Genomic DNA, 21,910 nt, shown 5'->3' with positions numbered 1-21,910 from the left:
CTTTTTTAAAATAAAAGGTAAACAAGAACCTTTTGTCTGCTCGTGACATAGGTCCATATGTAAAGGAAAACTACAGGTTGTAATGTTACAACTGTTTGCATGCTTCCTTTCTTCCTTTGTTTAATGTAGGCTCTCATTACCACGTGGTGGTAACAGATTGTTTGAACTGGAGAGAAAAGCCATTCGAAGCTAATTAAGCAGCCATTCCAGGCTCTATTCACAGGCAGAGGACCGAGGAGCACAGGCATTTGTCAGCGCTTGACCCCGCGTGGTATTGATTGACAACTCTGCTCCGTGAATGACAGGCTCGACGCTTCTGGACCAATGGGAAGCCGGCAAGTAAGTGCGCCGTGCTGCCATTGGATGAGAGGCCTTAAAGCCGCAGCGGAATCCCACGTGGGGTAGCGTTGCACCTTCAAAACAAGGCGTCGAGGCTGCGCTCAGACATGGCTGATGTTCATATCAGACAAAGGCAATCATCTCTTCTCCCCCGCAGTGTAACTATTACACAGACGCTGATAGGTTGGCGCACGGATGTTGTTGTGGAAAAAATCACGAGATATGTATGACTGAAATGTTGAGTCGGCCTCGTGCCTTTTATTGTGTGGATATCGTCGATCGATTGATCATTATCGTGTTCTTCCCAGTGTACGTGTGTTGGGGGGAGTTTAACCCACGCGCTTCTAATTTGGGCCACTACTTTCCATGTTTCACAGTGACATCGCTTCGCATTTTATAACTATGCATTACAAACAAGCTTCCGTGTCCCCCCATTATCATTGTACGGTGAAAACAATACATGAAGGGTTGTTGCACCGTACCTCCCTCCCCGTCCCGCTGGTTGTGGTCTCACCCAAAAATTCATTAACTTTATTTAGGCGGTAAACAAACAAAAAACACACACCCTAATGAAGCGCGGATGTGGAATTTGTTTCGTCTCTGTCAAATTCGGATATCAACGTCGGCGCATCACTGCCTGCTGTTGTTGTTTTACATGGTGGGACGGACGGATGATGCCTTGTGGATCCACGGGATGATGTCATGTATCGCTGCACCCCACGTGGGGCTCGTCGCTCTCCGATAGGCAGATTTGGTCTTATTCCTTCCGAGTAATCCGATTGGACAGATAGACGCTTTCACGGCAGTTCAGCCCTGCTGCCTGTGTGTGGCAACCGGGGTAAACTGGACAACTGGGGGAAATGCGAGATTGTGGAGAGTACCATGTTACGCTTTTAAAGAATCGCCAACCTCTTCGAGTCGGAAGACAGATTTTGGAAGAATATATTTTTTTCTTCATTTTGGGATTAACCGGACACAAAAAGGCGCACATTCCTCGGAGGTTCGAGGCGGAGAATAAAGTAGTTTAATCGAGCCCGACCGCACCACATTTTCTCCCAACTGCTCCCCCAGCCCGGCTGGGTGCACTCCGGAGAGAGAGAGAGAGGATGCTTGTCGAGCTCCGCGTCCACCACGTTTACATTAGGAGGGATTAAGCGCATGAATTATCGCCGACTCTGTTTTTTCTTCAAGAACAAAAATCGGACCGACGGTTAGGACGCACGCACGGGTACGTATTAAGCGGAGCTGTTGATTCATTTTTTTGCAGTTTTTTGGGGCGTTCAGACGCTCAACAGCAGCGCACCGTTTCCATCGCTTTCCGCGGAGGCAAACCGGGAGGTGGAAGCCTGCGCGGAGCCGACCGGGAGCCGCGGGCTTCGGTTGTGGAACATCCGTCCAGATTAAGAGTCTCAAACAAACGAATTTCACGCAAGTGTTTACATCCTGACGGATTAATTCGAGCGAGGTTCTTATCAGTTTAAATTGTAAATCTCGATATATACATTTATATCTATTTTTTAAAATAGTATATCGCTTGACCACTGACCGAATAAGGTCACCAAGAAGACAGAAGGGCAGGACTCCGGTGCTGCTTTGTGACACGGCTCTGGCTGCCTCTAACTGGAACGAGTTCGCTGTTCTGACTACTTATTAGCAAACAACGTGCGCTGCATTGTGGTGTTGTTGTTGTTTTTTCGTCTAAAGGTTAAACCGCGTCATTTTTTAACACAGGGATTTTCACGACCTCCCCTGCCCCCCACCCCACCCACCCCTGCCTGCTGAGACCGGTGTGGCTGTGAGCACATTTCAACCATTTTGCCAAAGGACCTGTACACTGGAGAGATAAACAAAGGATACATTTCAAGATGTATCCACAAGGCCGACATCCGGTAAGAAGCGCTTTCTCTATATACTTACTACAGCTTTCATATTTATCTGACAACACTTATGTTGACATATATCCTGACTGTGCTGATTCCCTCTGAAAACTGCCCTGCAAAGCGTTTTCCACCCTTAATGCAGCTCATCACATCTATATGGTTATATCATAATGCATTCATGCTACACCAGAATATGCACTTAGTGGTAAATGGATGCAGATGGTTTGCATGCCTAGAGATATTTACTCAGCCATACACTAACATATGATATGACTGCTGAATATGGGGACAGGTGGTGGTTTGAATTCATTTTCAGATTAGATTTCATTTTTCAGTGTGAAAGCCTATTCACGTTGTTTTATTAGCTTCTTGAGGTGTGAAGTAGACCTCCTCTCTGGTGTGGTAATGTCTTGCTTTCTGTAGGATGTATTATCTTCAAAGTCGTCTAATGTGAGACCTATTCTCCCTTCAGCAGCACAGTGCAGAACATGAAGAATACAACTTTCTTGTGTGTCTGGACTGATGTGATTTCTCTTCTTTTCACAACACATCTTTCAGGCTCCACATCAGCCCGGTCAGCCTGGCTTCAAATTCACTGTAGCCGAGTCTTGTGACAGGATTAAAGATGAATTTCAGTTCCTGCAAGCCCAGTATCACAGGTAATGATTACAGAGTATATCACCGCAGTATGACAGTGTCAACATTTACTCTTTATTCAACAATTAAGCTTATGGTGAATATTTGGTTCTTATATGGAAAAAAACCCAGCAGTGTATTTGTTTTACCCTCTGATGTCAAGTGGTTAAGTGTGAGTGAGTTATTGAAGTTATAAAAATGCCTGCAATTGAAACCGTGTCTTCTATTTTAGTCTTAAGGTGGAGTATGACAAACTGGCCAATGAGAAGACAGAGATGCAGCGCCACTATGTCATGGTAAGATAATCTCACAATAGAGAGCAATTATGGTTCCAAATTGCAAGGCTTGTCGAAGATCTAGTTGGGGTGGAGCGAGACATGCTATTGTGATCACCTATGTGGTGGTTAGGGCGGGTTGAATGTCAGGTACAGGCCTGTGAAAGGCCCCAGGGGTTTGATGTAGCTGGTTGTTACGGAGGCGCTCTTCCTGACAGGCAGGCGGCTGAGGCTCCATTATAGCGTGCCCCTGATCTCCAAGGGTCGACTGCAGCGTTGCCCTCTGTGTGTGCTGATCTGATTATTCTCCTAGGAGACTCCCCGCTCAGACATATGCACGGCCATAAATTATGTGTGAGCTGATGGTGAAGGCCAGAGCGGTGTGTGGGAAACATGCACCAACCACGGCAAACAAAATGGAGGACGTGGAACCTGCTGCGGTTTCTGTTTGTACCTAGTAACCATCCTTCTAGAAAAACACAGGCGTGCTTATGACGCAGGAATCTGGCTCAGACATGACGCAATCAGGAGATTCTTCTGAGCCAGTGTACTCTGTTGTCCCAGGTAAACACACCGGGGATGACTTAAACCAATACATGCAGGCTTAAGTTAAACATTCTTTTCACAGGAAAACAACATGTCAGGCTGACAGGGAGGAGGTTAGGTAAACATGTCGGGAAGTAACCCACAGCCAGCACTGGGTGTCAGGTTACTCTATGGCTGCGAGGCTCTGATCTCAGACCGAATGGCTCTCTTGTTTGAGAGTAATTTTCGAAGAAGCTAATGGACTGAATAATGCACTGGCCTCATCAAATAGACGCTGACTGGAAAGCCATTTCTGCCCCGACTGCCACTTGTGGGCTCCACGGATTACATTTCAGCCAGACGGACTGACCGGGCTTGAAATATCAAGAGTGTTGGGCAATCGCGTTACACTAAGTAAATAGACATCCTGGAGATCTGAGGGTTTAAGATGGTGATCAATAAATCTAACCCTGTCTTCCCTGTGCCTGCACTTTAAATAACAATATATTGATGTATTGGCTTTTTGCTGTTGGCTGCTCAAAGAACTCCTTTTTTGTCTGATCTTAGTTTATCACCTTTAACAGCCAAAGCAACGTTGTATTTTATGATCTAATTATTGTTGTGATCAATGAAAACATTGATCCGTGGCTCATGCAGTGTGTATTTGACATTGAAATGATCAAACAAAAGCGACTTTGTAAAGAACTTTCAATAACGTGTGTAGATATATTTAATAGATAGATAGATAGATATAGATATATACTTTATGAATCTATTAATTTGTCGTGACAGTAGCAGCACCAATAAACCAAACACACAAGAATAAAAAACAAAATATAAGAAACAGGGATGAAAGATATAGAAGTATACAAAGTAAAATAAAAGTAAAATACAAAACAAAATATATATGTACATATACAACACACATGCATACACAACACACAACACCAATGACAAATCAAATACAAAAATATTGTCGGCACAACTTGATTGTAGATGTAACTTTTTATGGCATCATTAATCACAATGAAATCTTTGTTTTTGTTTCAGTATTATGAGATGTCCTACGGGCTGAACATAGAGATGCACAAACAGGTAGGTACCTTCATATTCCTCTTCTTTTTCAGCTCGGTGGCTTTCCACAATGTCAGGGAATGTCAGGCCCAGGAGGAGCCACGAGGCTGTGAACTGAGCGCTGGTAATGGGCTGTAAACGGAAAGATCTATTGCACACAAACAAGGCGATACGATTGGAAACTTGTACCGCCACTTGTACGATTTCTTTGGTCCTTTTAAAAAAAAAGAAACGCCAGTGGTGTAAAGCCTGGATTTGTCTCAGCCTTTTGATAAGATTAAAGGTAGACTTTGGCAGGCTTGGCCTTTGACTGAGTGATTTAAGAGAGTGGATAACCGATGGCTCAGTATTTCTTTTTAAGATGAACCGTAATTAAAGGAGGGGGTCAAAAGTCCTTTAATTACGTATTGTGCCCTTATCTTATCAGAAGATCCCATCATCTATTGCTCCCCAGATCAGTCACACTAATGCTTGCAGAGATAAAGATTGAATGAGTCATCCGGAGATTCCCATGAATGCTGCTCTTAAACCAGCGATGCTGTCCCCTCTTCTGCGACAACCTATAGCCTGGTTAATGACAGCGTCAGAGGGACGGCGGATTGGTGTGCTAGGGTGATCCATCAGCGTCCGAGCCGTGTGTCACACTGCCACATGTCTGTCGGGGCTCGGACCGCTCTGATGGCTTCTGTCAGGCACTTATCGCCGACCGGAGGAAAAGGAGGGGGATGGGAGCCGGAGACAAGTTGGAGAATAAAGCTGGGGGAGGGGCAACAGCCCAGCTCTGTGTAAACAGGTTAATCGACTGATCCATTTTAGCGCCTGACTTTTATCAGGAACCTCTACAGAGCTGATGGAAGTGCTTGAATAATTCATCAATGGGGCCCTAACCTGCTGAACGGTGTGTTTGTGAGCAAACAGTGTGGGCCCCGTCCATGCAGCGCCCACAGTTTACAGCTCAGCCAGGGGAGGAGGAGGAGGAGGAGGAGAATATAGGGAGTGGTTTACAGGCAGGGTTGCGATGGATTATTGGATGCACATAGGCATTTTATTTTCCTACCTGGAGATTTATTCCACAGTGAGGAAATCCATTCCTCTAACTGTGCCTTTTTCATTACCGTGCAGGGACATAATTCAGATTTCAGAACACACACACACCGGCACAGCTCGGATGGACTGATGTGGCAGTGTTATCTGATCCCTCTCTATCAGCCATGACGGTATATAGATGCAAACATCTAATTTCTGCTGTGTGTTGTCAGCCAGTAACTACCATCATCTGGCGCTTGTTTCCAAGATCTGCTTGTGGGTTTGGGGTTTTCGGGTGTTGGTGACGCTCAATCAGATCTGGCTGTTACCTGTGGTCGTAACACAGACATGAGACAAATGGCTGCGGGAATCATTTGCTAAGTAGCGAACTATCTGCCATACCCTGAGCCTAAACAAACTGTGTCAGCCAGTGTTCATACAATAGAGCCGTGCAGTGAAAAGTGGTGGGAGAAACTGTGGCCGTAAATGCTTCCATATCCCCAATCTGTCATGTGGGACTTGGCTGGAGGGAAATAATTCCAGGGTGTGAACTGTAGGATGTCAGGGCCACTTCTATTAACAGAAAATTATTGTGTTTTAAGATGAGGCTTGAAGAAGAAAGATTTAATGATATTTTTCTGAGAATACACTTATGGCTTTAAGATCACAGCTGCCCTTTAGCCAGACCTGGCGGTCTGCTGCAGCTGACGAGGTTAATCACAGTAATCTCATGCACCCATTCAGGCCGGCTGCTGGCCTTACTCAATTACCTAATCAATACAAATAACTTGAAATGGCCATTAGAAATGTATTCTGGACTTGCTTCACATGAACAAAGGCTCTGAGGGCTTTGTGTGACAGCTCAATTTAGTGGAAATGTGTCATTTTCTGGCTTAGATGAGCTGATAGTGAAGAGCTAGTCTAATGCTCTTCCAGTCAAGGTGATTTCATCTTGGACAAACTGGGAGGCTCTCTAAATCTGACTAGTCAAGTATTGTTTATAGATGGATCATGTGACCAGAGCCAACTGTAGTTTTCCCTCTGTATTTAATACTCATCAGTGTCTCAGATCCATTTTCCCACTGCTGATAGCAACAGGCGAATACCTTTCTGCACACCATTGACGAGCCAGCCTGAGAGTGCACTTAAAGTGGTGCTACACAGGTCCGAGTACCTGTAATTGTGTAGCAGCAGCACAAAGCTGGTCTCTCAAGGGCCGAGCTGTCATCTACTTAAAGTGACAACAGCCCTGTTTTTATCTGCCGGCAGAACAAAACAAAAAGTCCTCCCAGCACAGCACTGTCTATTCTGGCAACAGTGGTGAGCTGAGTTGATGCCTTTTCCATGTATTTGCATGTTGTAGTGTGAGAGTGGGGAGGCTGCGAGTTGTTTAGGGCACAGTGGATCAGCCACCTCCTGACCTCTTCCAGCCAGCTGTCACCATGACACTAAGCTACAGAGGAATGGACTGTGCGCTCAAGGCCTTTTCACAAATCCTGTCAAATGTTCGACTGCTATTGACATGGCTTATCTCAACAAACATGGATTATACAGGCTCTGTCGCTTTTCAACCATTTCTGAGGGCATTATTGAGCCTTTACTAGAGCACTGACGACATTGCATTAATGCTAATGCCGATAAAACCTTTATCTAACCCTGCCACTGCTGTATTGGTTGTAGGTCACATGTATTGTGTATCAGAGGAGTTCAGTGTCTTTCTGGTCAGCTGACAGTAATCAAGTTATAATCAGTGTTGTCTGATAGACATGTGCTGCCACGTATTTGTTTCACATTATTGCCTCTGATCCCAGGCTTTACTTTGTCTCATCTGATATTTCATCTTCAGCTTGTTTGTCCTGCTGACTAAGTGGCTATCCATGTTGCGGCTTGGGTCAGCAGGTCTCGTTCTGTTGGACATTACTCTCCAATCTTTCTGGCTCTGCTCAGAGGTAATGAATCTGGCTGCCTAAACTGCCTGGCATTTCTGCCATGTGTAATAAATAAGCTGGCAGTCGGCAAAGTACATTGTGTGTGTGCTGCTCCAAATGAAAAATCTGAGAAAATCCCTGCGATGTGTTTGTGTTCCGCAGTGGCCTTGGGTTGAACTGCAGCTCATAAATTCCATAGATGATGTAGCTTTGGCACTGCAATTTCTCTGCTCCCAGCGCAGTGCTTGAGCCTGAGAGTCTCATCTTCCATCCCTGGAAGAAGAAAGAGGCAGAACGAGCCGGCTGTGCAGTATTATTATTTTTTGTACAGGGGAGTGGGTATATCACCGCCACTGTGAACACCTCCTCCCATTGCTCTTTTTATCCACCGTTCATTTGCTACGTTCATGTGATCGACAGGCTGAAAATTCAATTTAATGACCTGCCTCCAAGCACATAATATGATTTTAAAGCCTGTTACGGTCAAGCAGAGGTGCCATTTGCATAATGATCCCAGCAAGATAGGGCTGCAGCCGTTGCCATGGCAGTTGGTAGACAAGCAGAAGAATGGAGGCAGGGCTCTGTGGATGGATGGGAGGGTGGTGTACTGGGGAGCTGATTGCAGTGAGACATGGCCTATGCTTCAATCCTGGAAAGGCAGAGCTCTAGCACACCATTCCTATGTACAGGCTGGTATAGTTGTCTTCTAATGGTATTGATCATATATTTGAGGTGCGTGACCTGCCGGGTCCTTATGGTTTGTAATCTTTGCTCAAACTACAGTTCTAACCCTTTGAATGTAAATTGCCTACAGTGTCACATGTAGGTAAACGGTGCAGTCTGGTTTGTGGGCCTCGCTTCCCGGGGTGTGGTTGTGTGGTTCAACTCTGAGGTTAACTGCAGGACAGCGGAGTTGCAGATGAGGGGAAGCAGGCCAGAGCGAGAGAGGATCCTCTCAACGCAGCAGCACTCTGCCTGCTCATATCCGTTTAGCATGGAGTGCACTCTCAGCACAGCTGTGCTCCATCCCCTTGGGCTCTCCTAATGTTTTAAATATTTCAAATGTCAATATCACGCTGTTTAGAGGATGTTGAGTCAAGCAGTTCTGATTGCCGCAGTAATTGACTTAATCGGTGTAAACATTAAAGGCGGGGTTATATGAAGTCACTGACTGACTGTTCCATACTTAACTGTCATTTTGCTGCTCTTTTGTTTTTCAGACGGAGATTGCCAAGCGGCTCAACGCAATTTTAGCTCAAATTATGCCTTTCCTGTCACAAGAGGTGAGTTTTCAATGTTGCGCTTCTACAGTTTTGTACTAATGTAACCTGGTTTCTAAAGAGACTACTTTAATAAAAAAAGAAGAAGAAAACGTAAGGTTAAGCAATGTTAAGTAATTGTGTGGCGTTTGCCCTCACTTTTAAAATTGCGGCAGCACTATGACAATTAAGTGTGAAATGTACCGATAAGTGAGTGTGGGTGTGTGTGTTGTTGGCGTGCCCCAATCATCTTTTGTAAATGTCTTCCCACAGCACCAGCAGCAGATTGCTCAGGCAGTAGAGCGGGCGAAGCAGGTGACTATGACCGAGCTGAATGCTATCATCGGGGTACGTGGCCTTCCCAATCTGCCTCTCACCGTGTGTACCCCCTTTTTATTCCTTTATTTGACCTGCACATTTGATGATGACCAGCAATGAATACTTTTCCATGTCTTCTTCATGCACCATGAGACTGAACTGTGTGATACACCGCCTGCTAAAGTTACAGTGCTGAATCAAATGTGTTCATATTGGTTTTCTTATCCTATTTGGGTTTATATTCTTTACCAACACATTCAAACCATATACAACAAGCGTAGCTCTCAAGATGTGTTCTATTGCTCCTCGGCGGCATCTTCAGTGCCTTGTTGTGTGTTTATAAATGTAAGCCTGAGAGCTCTTGAGATCCCCTTCGCAGCTTGTATTGCTTTAATTGGCTAAGGTTTTAACGAGGAGCCTCATCCCTCACTGCTGACCTGGATAGCTGTGGGAATTAAAAGGCTGAGGGTGAGCAGAACAGAGCCAGCGCTGCGAGCTAGCTGAGGCCGTGCAGACAGCAGCTCTGTTTGCACACCGCAGCACTGAGCTGTAATGTATGGTGTTCATCACCGCTTCAGAGCACCATCTGCTCCTCATTGATCAGCTGTACTCACCCTGCCCTCCCAGAACACAAGTGATTGGTGTCACCCTCAATACAAAGCGCAGGCTATCTGTGGTCTTATTACTACAGTTGAATCGTGCAGAGTCTTTAGCATGCATAAGAGGCTGCCTCAAAAGGCTGACTTGATGACTGGAGACACACATTGGAATTCAATTAATGCCCCCATGGTGACCTTTTTGTTCCTGGATAATTGGTCCCTAGGATTTGTCTGACCAGGTGTCTTGAGGTGATGGAGTGCTGCTTGTTTTTTATCAGTTGGACTGAAGATGCTTTAACCAGCTTTACCAAAACAGAGCAGCTGCAGTTATTTCTAAGAAACCAATTTGATTTGTGGCTCCTTCCTCTGTCTGTGATTTTCAGATTTAGAACAATATAATGCTGGAATATTGAGGTGCGTTTGTGGCTCACTGTTGGTATTTGGCCATAATATTTAAAAAAGTCTACATTTTAAATAATATTGGAGGAGCCCATTCACTGTTTTAGTATATGGACCCATTTGGCATCCCGCCTGTTTTATGAAACAGTCCGGTTTTCCCACAAGTCACGGCGATTGCTCATGTCAGAGGAGGTGGAAATGTAGCGACTGTATGTTTTACGAATACCTTCCCATTAGTTATTCATTGAGGGGAAGATCTGTAGGCATGCCAAAATCCTCATGCATATTGAAAAGCAAGGTGGGGGGAAAGAGCGTGCCAGGCAGACAGGCAGCATCCAGGAGCCAGCTGCATACTTTATTGATGGGACTCGGGGCCATTAATAGGATGCAACTAGGGCAGCTGCTTGCGTCGAGATGAACCTGCCTGGTGGCGGCTCCAAATTTGATTAGAAAACACGCCAAATATTGAAGTCGGCCAAATAGATAAGCCCACCTGTCTCCGACTTGCCACCTGGATAAACACACACAATGACTTTTGTTTTAAAAGGAAATTCAAGTAAAATATATATATTTATTTTGTCTGTAATATCATTCATTGCCATGTATAATACTGGAGATGGGGCTTCTAGCAGCTGTCGCGCTGACTGTTTTCTGTCCTCCTTTTCAGCAGCAGCAGGCTGGCTACCCGGCTCTCATGGTCAGTGGCATCCACACATATCTGAATGTGCCATGCTGTTGTTAATTGACTCGGTGTGTGCACACATTTGGGCTTGAAGGGCTTGTGCATGCTGCGTGGCACTTTTTCCTCTCCAAGTGCTATGCGTTTCACTATCGCGGGTGTAGATGGTACACTGGAGACCACTATAATACATTTGCTAAATTTTGCCTGTGTGTGTTTCTGTAGCTCCGCTCAGTCTGAGAAAAAGGGGCAAAGAGTAGGTCTTTATCTTGGAATATTAAATTAGAGGAAATAGGCCAGACTCCTTTCTTTATTTATTATAGTCTTCATTTATGGACCTCTAATGAGGGCTCTTGCTGATCAACCATGCATATTACCCATCAGTGTCTCATTAAACACAATGAGCGAGGGTGGCTCTCCCCTGCCAATGAACTGGCTCCTTAATTTCCCTCATGGACACAATATTCTCTCTCTTTCTCTCTCTCTCTCTCTCTCTCTCACACACACACACACACACACACACACACACACACACACACACACACATACACACATCTGCACATCTGCCCTATAGAGCAACGGACAAAGTTGGATTTTAAAAACCTCACCAATTTATAATCTGGTCTTCTCTATCTCCAGGGCAGTAATGTAGCAACATTTAAAAAGACTCCCCAGATAGGATTTTTAAGGACATGTTTTAGAAGTAGGTGCCCTTTTGTAAGACCTATGACTGAACATCTTTTGTAAAAGGTACATTTGAGAGCAAGTTGCTATTGAATTAATGTGTATAACTATGCACTAGGCAGGTGTATTGTACCAACTCCCAAGACATTACTAAGTGCTTAATATTCTTGAAATGGCCATAAATGGTCACTGATTGAAGTCCGTCTTGTAAAAGAGAGAGGTGCGCGCTGTTACAGCAGCTGAATTATTCAGCTGGCTCGTAGACGGGTAATAAATTGCTGATGTTTTTATTGGTGTCTCGGCTAAGTATTATTTAACCTGGCTTTAAACTGCTTACTTCCATGCTGAGTGCCTTTTAACTCCCATCCATTTCCCTGTGCCTTTCAAATATTGATGGTGAATATTGGAAGGTTGACTGAGTGCCAGCATGGGACCCCTAGTCCTGGCTCCCACAGCAGCTTTACACACACACACACACACACACACTCAAATACTTTTGGAATGAGAGGCAACGAGTGCCAGCTTCTGGCACTTAGTGTTCCCGAAGTCTCTTAAAGTATGAGCGCGCAAATGATTCATGTTCTGTTAATCCAGGAACATGAATACGAAAGGAGTAAATAGACGCTGGTTGTGTTTAAAAAGCAGGTAGTTGTTTACCCCACAGGCGGACAGATTCCTACACGGCTTCGTGTTCCTTAAGAGGATCGCTCAACTCGCTGATGGCATCGTGGTGCTGCAGTATGAAATGCGCTAGTTTACCTGTCGCAAAATCATTCCTCTGCGTTAAGCTTTGGTTGAATCCAACTTTTCTTTGCTGTGTGCCGTAAATGTAGATACTTTTATTTTCATTTTCTTTAATGCTCTAGTGTCTCCAGCCCATTGGACGTGTTGAGCAGTTGATCATTCGTAACTTCTCCTCAGCACAGATCTAGGGCTTATGTCACCCTGGCCTGGGATGGATATAGCACTAGGGGGGATTGCTGTCGGATGCTAAAAGTAATAGCTGTGTGAATGCGCTAATTTCATCCGGGGTTTAACTGATCAGCCGAGTGCTTTAGTGTGTGGTTTCTTATTGCTTTCTCCCTCCGACCCACTCGCTGTTTGTCTGACTTCTTCCAGCAGCAGCAGCTCCAGGCACAGCACCTCTCCCATGCTGCTCACGGGCCTCCGGTCCAGCTGCCGCCTCACCCTTCAGGCCTCCAGCCGCCTGGCATCCCCCCTGTGGCAGGCGCCGGGTCAGGCCTGCTGGCGCTGGGTGCCCTGGGCAGCCAAGCCCACCTCCCAGTGAAGGATGAGAAGAACCACCATGACCTCGAACACCGAGGTGAGGCATTGATCTCCAATTTGGAATTGCTTCCCAACACGTTTATTTTCGAAGAATTAAAATGCATATTATTTTGAACATTATTGTATAGAATCAGTTAAACTGGGAAAACACAATTTAGTCCTTGTTACTCCCGAGAGGGGAATCGCAGGGCCCTTAGGTGAGGAGCACATCCTGTCTGTTCACATTCTGTCTGGGTAATGAGCTGGTACATTCCCAGCCCATGACTGCAGAAGCTATTCAACAGCTCCAACACAGGTTGATAAGAGGGGCCTTGTGCCCTGCAGCTGATTCTCACACGTTCAGCCAGAAGCGTCTATTATGATATGCTAACTGACGAGTTTTTCTCTTTGCTCCACTTGGTTTCCTCATCACCTCTGCCGCCACTGTGATGTCTGCGCTCCAGAGAACACGGTGAGTTGTCCACACCAGCAACTGTTTTAGTTACAGGGCTTGTTGGGTTTTATTATTCATCTACACTGCAAATGTCGAGCACAAATTCCTACCAACAGCATGCTAGCGCTGATTTCTGTTGTAATCTGCTTTCAATAAAAAATTTAATTGGAAATGAGGCTCGGAATATAAATCCTGTGTGTTTTAATCCAGAAGGGAAATGACTGGTATCATGCTGGAGAGATTAGAAGCCTTGTAATTTCATCACAATTAAAGAAAGACTTTGACTTCCCCTTCTAAAAGGATTTATGTGATCCCTTTTACTGTCTCCCTTGTTTACCAGCTCACTCTCCTCCTCGGCATGTGATGAATATTTATGAACACAAATGGAGAGCTGTTTTGTTTTCTTTTTATCCACCCCGTCTGGTGGACCTGCTAAAGCGTTTTATTGGAATGGCTGCAATCTCTGATGGCTTGTGATGTGCCTGTGAGATTGTGTTTCTGTAGGCTGAGCTGGCTGAATGGGTGCAGTCGTGTCTGAAGAAATGGAACTCCTGGGGCGATTAGCAGGCCTGTTTTGTTTCTGTGCTCTTGTCCCAGGTCATCTGATAGCAGAGTGCTGACTTTGGTTAATGAGTCACGCTAAGCATCTCTTTAAAGGTCAGCCATTATGCAGACGGTGGCCCTTTGCCCAGACTGCCAGTCCATCGGCCATTGTTCAATTCTCCTGGCTACCAACGACTTAGTGCGTGTTGTTGCTTTGGTCTTCGGAAGAAGGGACGGAAGGAATCGGGAGAACTTGGCACTTTACAGGCAAATGGCAAACTCCTGTGAAAGCTGCTGGACACCTGCCTAGTTCCTCCCATTTTGGAGTGAGCTGTCCCAGCTTGTGTGGGCAGGCAGGCTCCATGAAGAAGCACCAGTCAGGCCCACTGGCAGGTTATAGATTCTCTTTCTTTATCAGAGCTCAAAGCCTGAGCTGACATGCTGCCCAAGCGAGCTGCGGCAGTCAATGCCCACGACATACAGCGTCTCTCTCTCTCACGCTTAGCCTGACTGACTCCGGAGAAAAGGCCCTCTGTTCAGCCACAACACACTGCTCATGTCCCTGTGAGGCTGTTTGTTGTCCGGTTATGAGGAGGAGGGAGCCCAGCTCGGAAAACAAGACCTCCTCCTTTCAGTTCAGATAATGGCCCATTCTGTTGGCCAGGGACGGGCTTGTGTGTGAGATTGGCCTTGGCTGGTGTCAGGGTACTGCTTGGAGCTGGCCTCCAGCTGCATTTTAAGAGTCTGCAGCATCCCTAGTTGTGTGAATGAGGCAATTTTAGTGTTTGGGTTGGCACAGTGGGTTCTTTGTGAATTTGTCACCGATGAATTACTCGCTGCTCTCTTTTACAATGAAAGATGAAATGATAATAAAGTATGTTTGGTTTTCTCTTTGCAGAATAATTCCGTATCCCCCTCCGAAAGCTTACGCACAGCCAGTGAGAAGCACCGCAGCTCTTCTGACTACAGTTTGGACTCTAAGAAACGCAAAGTGGAGGAGAAGGACAGTTTGAGCAGATATGTAAGGAATTGTTGACCTTTTGGGTCAAGTTACCACCGTGTCTTTCTGTTAAATATGAAGCTTCAACCAAGAGTTGGTTAGTTTAGCTTAGCATAAAGACTGGAGAATGGGCCGACAGCTAGCTCTGTCCAAAGGGGGATTTACCAGATAAGTTAAAAAAATAAAATAATACACTGTGTATTTATAATAATAACTAGAACGGGCACTCGGTAGAGCGCATACCTTCGCATATCACAAGATTAGACATTGAATTATGAACATTTTGGCATTGGTTGCATGCCAATTGGATAGAAATTGACCGCCCTATGGTAAAAAGAAGATTTTGACCTTTTCATGACCTTGACCTTTCACCCGATCAATCCCAAAATCTAATCAAATGGTCCCCGGATAATAACCAATCATCCCACCAAATTTCATGCGATTCGCTTTAATACTTTTTGTGTTATGCGAGGAACACGCATACAAATAAATAAATACACGGCGATCAAAACATAACCTTCCGCATTTTCAATGCGAAGGTAATAATAATTAAGACTTGTATAGCGCTTTTCTAGTACACAAAGACGCTTTATGGGTAAATTTATTTTTGGCCAGCATCAATGTTGCTGGAGTCATTGCTGGTTGCATGGCAACCTCACCGTGATACCAGGAAGTTAATGCGCCAGGCTCAACAAACTCAGTCTAGGCGAATAAGCATATTTCCCAAACTGTCAAAGTACTTCATCCTGTGTAGACCAAAACGTGTTTCACTAAATCTCAAGGTGACTATTTTCCCAATTATGTTTACAGGACAGTGACGGAGAGAAAAGTGATGACCTGGTGGTAGACGTATCTAATGAGGTGAGCAGCATGCCCTTGTAAAGGCATATTGACATGTACCAAGACGAAGCTGTTGCATTCATGTAAATCTATTGCTGTGTTTCTCCAGGACCCTGCCACTCCACGAACAAGCCCCACCCACTCGCCTCCTGAAAATGGCATTGATAAGCCCCGCCCTCCAAAGAAAGACACACCCAACAGCCCTGCATCAGTGGCATCCTCTGGGAGCACCCCTTCAGCCAAGGCCAAGGAGCTAAGTCATGTAAGACTCCAAGAGTTACGAACAAACTAGGACAGAAAGGGTTTAAATGAGAAGTGCAGAGGGAGCAATGGGATATGTGCAAATAAATCTAGGACGTTTTCTGCAGTGGATTAGAATGGCTGTCGGTGCTTTAAGTGCATGACTAAACGTCAGGGATAATATTGTCCCGCATCAGGATCAGTCAGGTCTTCTCTGTTAATAGCTCAATGTATTTAACTCCTCCAGGATTTTTTCCCCTCTGCCTCACTAAAAGATTAAAGCCAAAGCGGTAAGGGGATAAAAACGGCCCCATCTCCATTGTGACCATAATAGGTTTTAGAATAAATAGCAGTTCATGGCTCTGCAGGACTATGAGGGTTGTCAGAATTAGATTGGATTAAGTTCAGTTTGCTCTCAAATTGTCAATCTGCACAGTGCTTGGCTTCCGGGATTGTGAATGTACTTGCTCTCTCGTTCCCTCAACAGAATGACAAATCTTCCACGCCTGGCCTCAAGTCCAACACCCCCACTCCCCGCAACGATGCCCCCACCCCTGGCACCAGCTCCACCCCTGGGCTCAGACCCATTCTGGGCAAACCACCAGGCTTGGAGGCTTTAGGTTCGTAACACTCTCTTTCCTCGCAAGCATCTGAGATTATTTATTTCCCCATCCTCCCGATGTACAGTTACGTCACCACTATCCTCCGACTGTCTTTGTCCGTAGCAGCGCCAGCTTTGCGTACTCCTCTGTCGATCGCTGGCTCCTACCCTACCCCCTTTGCCATGATGGGCCATGACATGAATGGAGGCCTCACCAGTCCTGGTGTGTACGCTGGTCTGCACATCTCCCCTCAGATGAGCGCTGCAGCAGCTGCAGCCTATGGACGCTCCCCGATGGTAACGCGCTTCTCCTTTGTAATTTATGCTGTTTGGGATAATCTTCAAGCATTGCACATGTTTAAAATACTTGCCCAGAGTTGGATACAAATATCAAAACCTTTCTGTATCCGTCTGTAAAAGGTTCCCTGTGGAGTTGTATACCTCTAGCAGCGCCAATAAGCTGTTTATCTATGAGCAGCTCCCTGTTTTTCTATTTATTTTTTACACTTTTATTTTTGGTCTTTTCACCACAGATATAACACGTTTACACAGAAATAAAAAAACAAGTAAAAATAACACCAGCAAGTGAACACGTTTAATGTATTTCATGCACACAGAAGGATTTCGTTTTTTAATTTGGCAGACGCAAGCTAGCTGTTTCCCCGTTTCCATTTTGCTAAGCTAACTGGCTTCTGGCTCTAGCGTCATATTTAACTGATGAATTTACACTGGTATCAATCGTCTCATTTAACTCTGGGCAAGAAGGCAAATAAGCATATTATATGTGTAACTATCCCTTTTGGAAAAACACCTTGTTGGTTTAACTGATCAGTCGGTAATCTTTGGTATTCAAAGGCTTCCATCTCGTTCTCTTTCAGGGGTTTGATCCTCACAGCCACATGCGTGCTGCAGGCCTTCCTACCAGCCTCACATCAATTTCGGGTGGCAAACCGTAAGTGTCTCACCAAATGTGATTTTTTTTTAAACAGCAGTGACATAAAACACTGACCGTGACTTTCCCACCAGGGCTTACTCCTTCCACGTGAGTGCAGACGGTCAGATGCAGCCCGTGCCCTTCCCGCCTGACGCACTGATCGGCCCGGGTATTCCACGCCACGCCCGCCAGATCAACACGCTGAGCCACGGCGAAGTGGTTTGCGCTGTTACCATTAGCAACCCCACACGTCATGTCTATACTGGTGGCAAAGGCTGTGTCAAGATCTGGGACATCAGCCAACCTGGCAGCAAGAGTCCCGTGTCCCAACTGGACTGCCTGGTGAGCGCGGCTGCTGATTCCCGTTACGACCATCAACAACCTTTGTTGACGCCTCGTTCTGTTTGTGTAGTCGAAAAGTAATGCTCTGTATACACAACCTCATTCCATTCACAATGGAATAACATTGGTACACACATGCAGCTGAGGCTTTCACTCACTGTTTGAGTCAAATAGAAGAGACTTTCAGCAACAACCAAAAAAGAAAATGAGGGGAAAAAAACATCACATTTATTTTGTATAAATTATGTATGAAATATGAACGTCACAAAATACATGTGTTGATGTGATGAACTAAAATTGCAAAATATAGCAGGCAGAGTATGTTTGAGAATACCCGTAGGTTGGTTTATTATGACGGAAGGATTCTCGTCCTCTTTCCCACCGACTTGTTCCTAAATCTCTCTCTAGCTCCGCTGACCTGAACATATATTGATTTGCTTTGTCCTCTGTGCAACAGAACAGGGATAACTACATCCGCTCCTGTAAGCTGCTGCCTGATGGCCGCACATTGATTGTCGGAGGCGAGGCCAGCACATTGACCATCTGGGATCTGGCCTCTCAGACGCCCCGCATCAAGGCAGAGCTCACATCCTCGGCCCCGGCATGCTACGCCTTGGCCATCAGCCCCGACGCCAAAGTCTGCTTCTCCTGCTGCAGCGATGGAAACATTGCTGTTTGGGACCTGCACAACCAGACTCTTGTCAGGTTGGCAGAAAACACTTATTAACACTTCACGAATAAAAACAGATTAGCACTTCAGTGGCACTTGAATGACACTTACTTATGGTATTTTTGTAGTTTGACTTTCATGAAGAAATGTTACTTTCTTGATTCTTGTTGTTCTGAATTTGTCCTCTTGGTTGAATGCACGTTTTGTAAGTCACTTTGGATAAAAGCGTCAGCTAAATGACATGTAATGTAACACTGTGTGGGCTACTATATGTCAATAACTGTTTGTATGCTTTCTGACTTTGATTGCAGGCAGTTTCAGGGTCACACGGATGGTGCTAGCTGTATTGACATATCCCATGATGGCACTAAGCTTTGGACAGGTGGCCTTGACAACACTGTGCGCTCCTGGGATCTGAGGGAGGGTCGGCAGCTGCAGCAGCATGACTTCAATTCACAGGTACAAGCGTGTAAAATAGAAGGAGAACACATGCACACATCCACAGACTTGGTGTGTGGGGGGGCAGTTTCCTTTCAGCCCTGAGAACTGTCAGTAATGACTGTTCTGTTCAATTTCCAGATCTTCTCCCTGGGCTACTGTCCAACTGGAGAGTGGCTTGCTGTGGGCATGGAGAGCAGCAACGTGGAGGTGCTCCACCACTCAAAGCCTGACAAGTACCAGCTCCACCTGCACGAGAGCTGTGTCCTCTCCCTCAAGTTCGCCTACTGTGGTACGAACACACACATAAAATCGCCTGCAAAAGGGCCTTAGCCTGCAGCGGTAAAACTACAGTTCCCTTTGTACAGTCTGAATGCCTGTTGTGTTTTGGTAACTCTTAATTTCTAGATATGTTTATACCATTTCTTAGTCCAAGGAGACATGATTGCACTGTTTTTTTTCTTCTCTTTTGCAGGTAAATGGTTCGTCAGCACTGGGAAGGACAATTTGTTGAATGCTTGGAGGACTCCTTACGGCGCCAGCATATTCCAGGTATGCAGATCAATACACTCTGTCTGCAGCCAGTCCAAAAGTATGCACAGTTGTCTCTAAGAGGAAGGGCAAAGCGACCGCTGTCTGACAGGACGCTCTGATCAGTGAAAACTGAACCTGAATTATTGACCTGACAAAGAAGTCTTTTTGAGGGGCATCAGGCCAGAACTTGATGCCATTGCAATCTAATCTTGCCCCGTAGTCAGCTAATCCGCTCCACTTAACTTCAAATGTAGATGAGAATGTAAACTGCCTCCAGGAATAACATGTTTTTTTTTGTTTGTATCTTCTTCAGTCCAAGGAATCCTCATCCGTTCTAAGCTGTGACATCTCGTCAGACGACAAGTATATTGTGACCGGCTCTGGAGACAAGAAGGCCACTGTCTATGAAGTGATCTACTAGAGCGGACTGCTTTGGCTTGGAGCATGCTCGTGCTCAGTAGACTCTTCCTCCATCTAGCTTCCCTCAGACAGACCGCATGGATGTTGCCTGCAGCCCCGGAGCGGATGGACAGGAAGTTTGGCAGTGCCAGACTGAAGTGGCCGTGGACGCTGTGACCTTCGGCTCTGCCCTTCCTCACTCATACAACTAACACTTGGACAGCAAGTGCAGTTCCACAAGGCACTCAGAAGAAAATAATGTCTTGCTGTTTTATTGTTTGTTGGATATTTCTTTTTTTATTCGTCCTTTTTAATGTGGAGATAAAGTTCCGTGACACAACTAGAAGCGGCGCTTCGCTCTGGAGCTTCTCCTTGGAGGTCCTGTGAAAAGTGTACATAATGGAGTAATAAAAGGCCTTTTATAGATTTATATTTTGGTGTCCAGTTACGCTTGTGATGGTTCTTTCTTGTGCTCTCCGTGATTTTCTGTCCCCTCTAGGGAAGGAAATTAGATTAGGACTTTGTAAGAGGATATTCTATTTCAGGTTTTTTTTCTTTCTCATCTGCTTTTTCCATGTTCTTTGTCCAGAATGACCTTTTTGGAAATCTAATTTAGATTTTTTTTCCTTTTTTTTCTTCTTCTGACCGGCATTTTTCTCCGCTATTTGCTGTAACACAGACGTTTGTCCCATGGATTTTAGCAGTGGTGGATTCTGCAAAGGACCCTTTTTTTCAGACTGGAAGAGGAGAACATCATGGTTTCCAGTTACGTCTACCCTTTGGCCCTGGTCAGCAGAAATTCCACTTTATAATAAAGACCCATCACTGAACACTGGCTGCTTTCAGTGACATTCAATGGATAACAAGAAGCAGCTGTGACTTAAGTCTGTTGACCCGACCAGTGTATGAATCTTAATTTATCCACTCAGCAAAGTTTAGTCATCAGGCTACGGGTTAATTATTGCCTCTCGTTTGACTCTGTGACTGATATGCAGGACTTACATGGTTACTCATAAAGGTGGAAGGCAAAGCCATTACCACATTTCACATTTTGGGTATGCTCTGTTTGCTTTCTTCAGTATTTCCTAATGTTCGACTACGATCTTCTTATAGACAAGATTGGTCTCTGCATAAACACTGTGTAGCGTACACGTGTCATCATCCCTAAGGATTGTACAGTTGGCAGTTGTTGATAAATCAATAAACTGTTTTTATATAAAGAAAATCATCTTGGCTGAATTTCTATAGTGCTGGTGCCTTGCTTCTGTTGCACCTTTTTAAAGGCTTTTTTGGCTCAGAAACGAGCTTAATTGCTTTCTTACCGAGAGATAGATGAGTAGACTGACACTACTCCCATGGCCTGTGCGAAGTTCATTTGAAGAAGACCTAAAGATTGAAACTAGGGGGAAATGGCTGGAGGGAACAACATCTGCTACTCTAAACTCTTAGGCTGAGTAATGTACTTGAATCAACAATGACAAGTGATGCCAAGAAATTGTCTGGCAAATATACCCCGTCATAAAACCATGTGTTGTTTTTACATTTAGATTTTTTTAGTAAACTATAAATTAATTAATGAGCTTTAAAGGTGTTTGCAGCCAGACTTTGGACATAGCCAGCCTGACCTTGTTTTACTACTAACCAGCTAACTTGCTCCATGATTACATTCATGAGCCTCTTGAGTAGAATCAATCTTCTCATCTAACTCTCGGCATGAAGACAAACGGAGCTCATTTCACAAAGTGTCAAACTATTCTTTTAAGTAAGACGGTTTCCAATCAATATTTGCTGCCGTGTGGCGGAAGTGTAAACCGGCTGCAGTGGCGATTGACTGCACCAGGAACTAAGGACAAATAATGTTTCCTGACATGCTGGGTGTCTCCTGGGTTGACTGTAAACCAGAACGTGTTCATTGCCTTGTGTGCTGCTACTGAAGGTTTCCCCTTGCTCTAGTCGGCATCTATTGTAGATACAGACTTACTCACGTGCTCTCCTTGACAGAAAATGCAAGTATGTCAGTAAATGGCT

At 45.1% G+C, this 21,910-nt stretch overlaps 1 protein-coding gene across 1 annotated transcript; it reads left to right on the top strand.

Moving 5' to 3' along the window:
• Positions 1-963: 963 nt before the first annotated feature.
• tle3a (TLE family member 3, transcriptional corepressor a) lies at positions 964-20,934 on the top strand. The gene is made up of 22 exons (XM_056416243.1): positions 964-1,567; positions 2,071-2,228; positions 2,778-2,878; positions 3,088-3,151; positions 4,706-4,750; positions 8,904-8,966; positions 9,216-9,320; positions 10,926-10,955; positions 12,741-12,945; positions 13,352-13,359; positions 14,783-14,905; positions 15,695-15,745; positions 15,834-15,986; positions 16,452-16,584; positions 16,690-16,862; positions 17,444-17,517; positions 17,592-17,841; positions 18,299-18,546; positions 18,823-18,970; positions 19,091-19,241; positions 19,425-19,501; positions 19,797-20,934. The coding sequence occupies exons 2-22, from the start codon at positions 2,205-2,207 to the stop codon at positions 19,902-19,904; spliced, it is 2,334 nt and encodes a 777-aa protein (XP_056272218.1). The 5' UTR covers positions 964-1,567; positions 2,071-2,204; the 3' UTR covers positions 19,905-20,934.
• The last annotated feature ends 976 nt before the right edge of the window (positions 20,935-21,910 follow it).

The sequence above is a fragment of the Pseudoliparis swirei genome, chromosome 6 (genome assembly GCF_029220125.1).
Source record: "Pseudoliparis swirei isolate HS2019 ecotype Mariana Trench chromosome 6, NWPU_hadal_v1, whole genome shotgun sequence".
In the NCBI taxonomy this organism is placed as follows: Eukaryota; Metazoa; Chordata; class Actinopteri; order Perciformes; family Liparidae; genus Pseudoliparis; species Pseudoliparis swirei.
Note: the sequence above shows the minus strand (reverse complement) of the source record. Positions and strands in the feature narration are given on the sequence as shown.

Excerpts from the sequence above, each read along its gene's own strand:
- tle3a (XM_056416243.1), top strand. The coding sequence starts at position 2,205 with ATGTATCCACAAGGCCGACATCCG. Across the intron at positions 9,321-10,925 it reads TTCCCAATCTGCCTCTCACC|CAGCAGCAGGCTGGCTACCC; the intron begins GTGTGTACCCCC and ends CCTCCTTTTCAG. Across the intron at positions 18,547-18,822 it reads CACAACCAGACTCTTGTCAG|GCAGTTTCAGGGTCACACGG; the intron begins GTTGGCAGAAAA and ends CTTTGATTGCAG.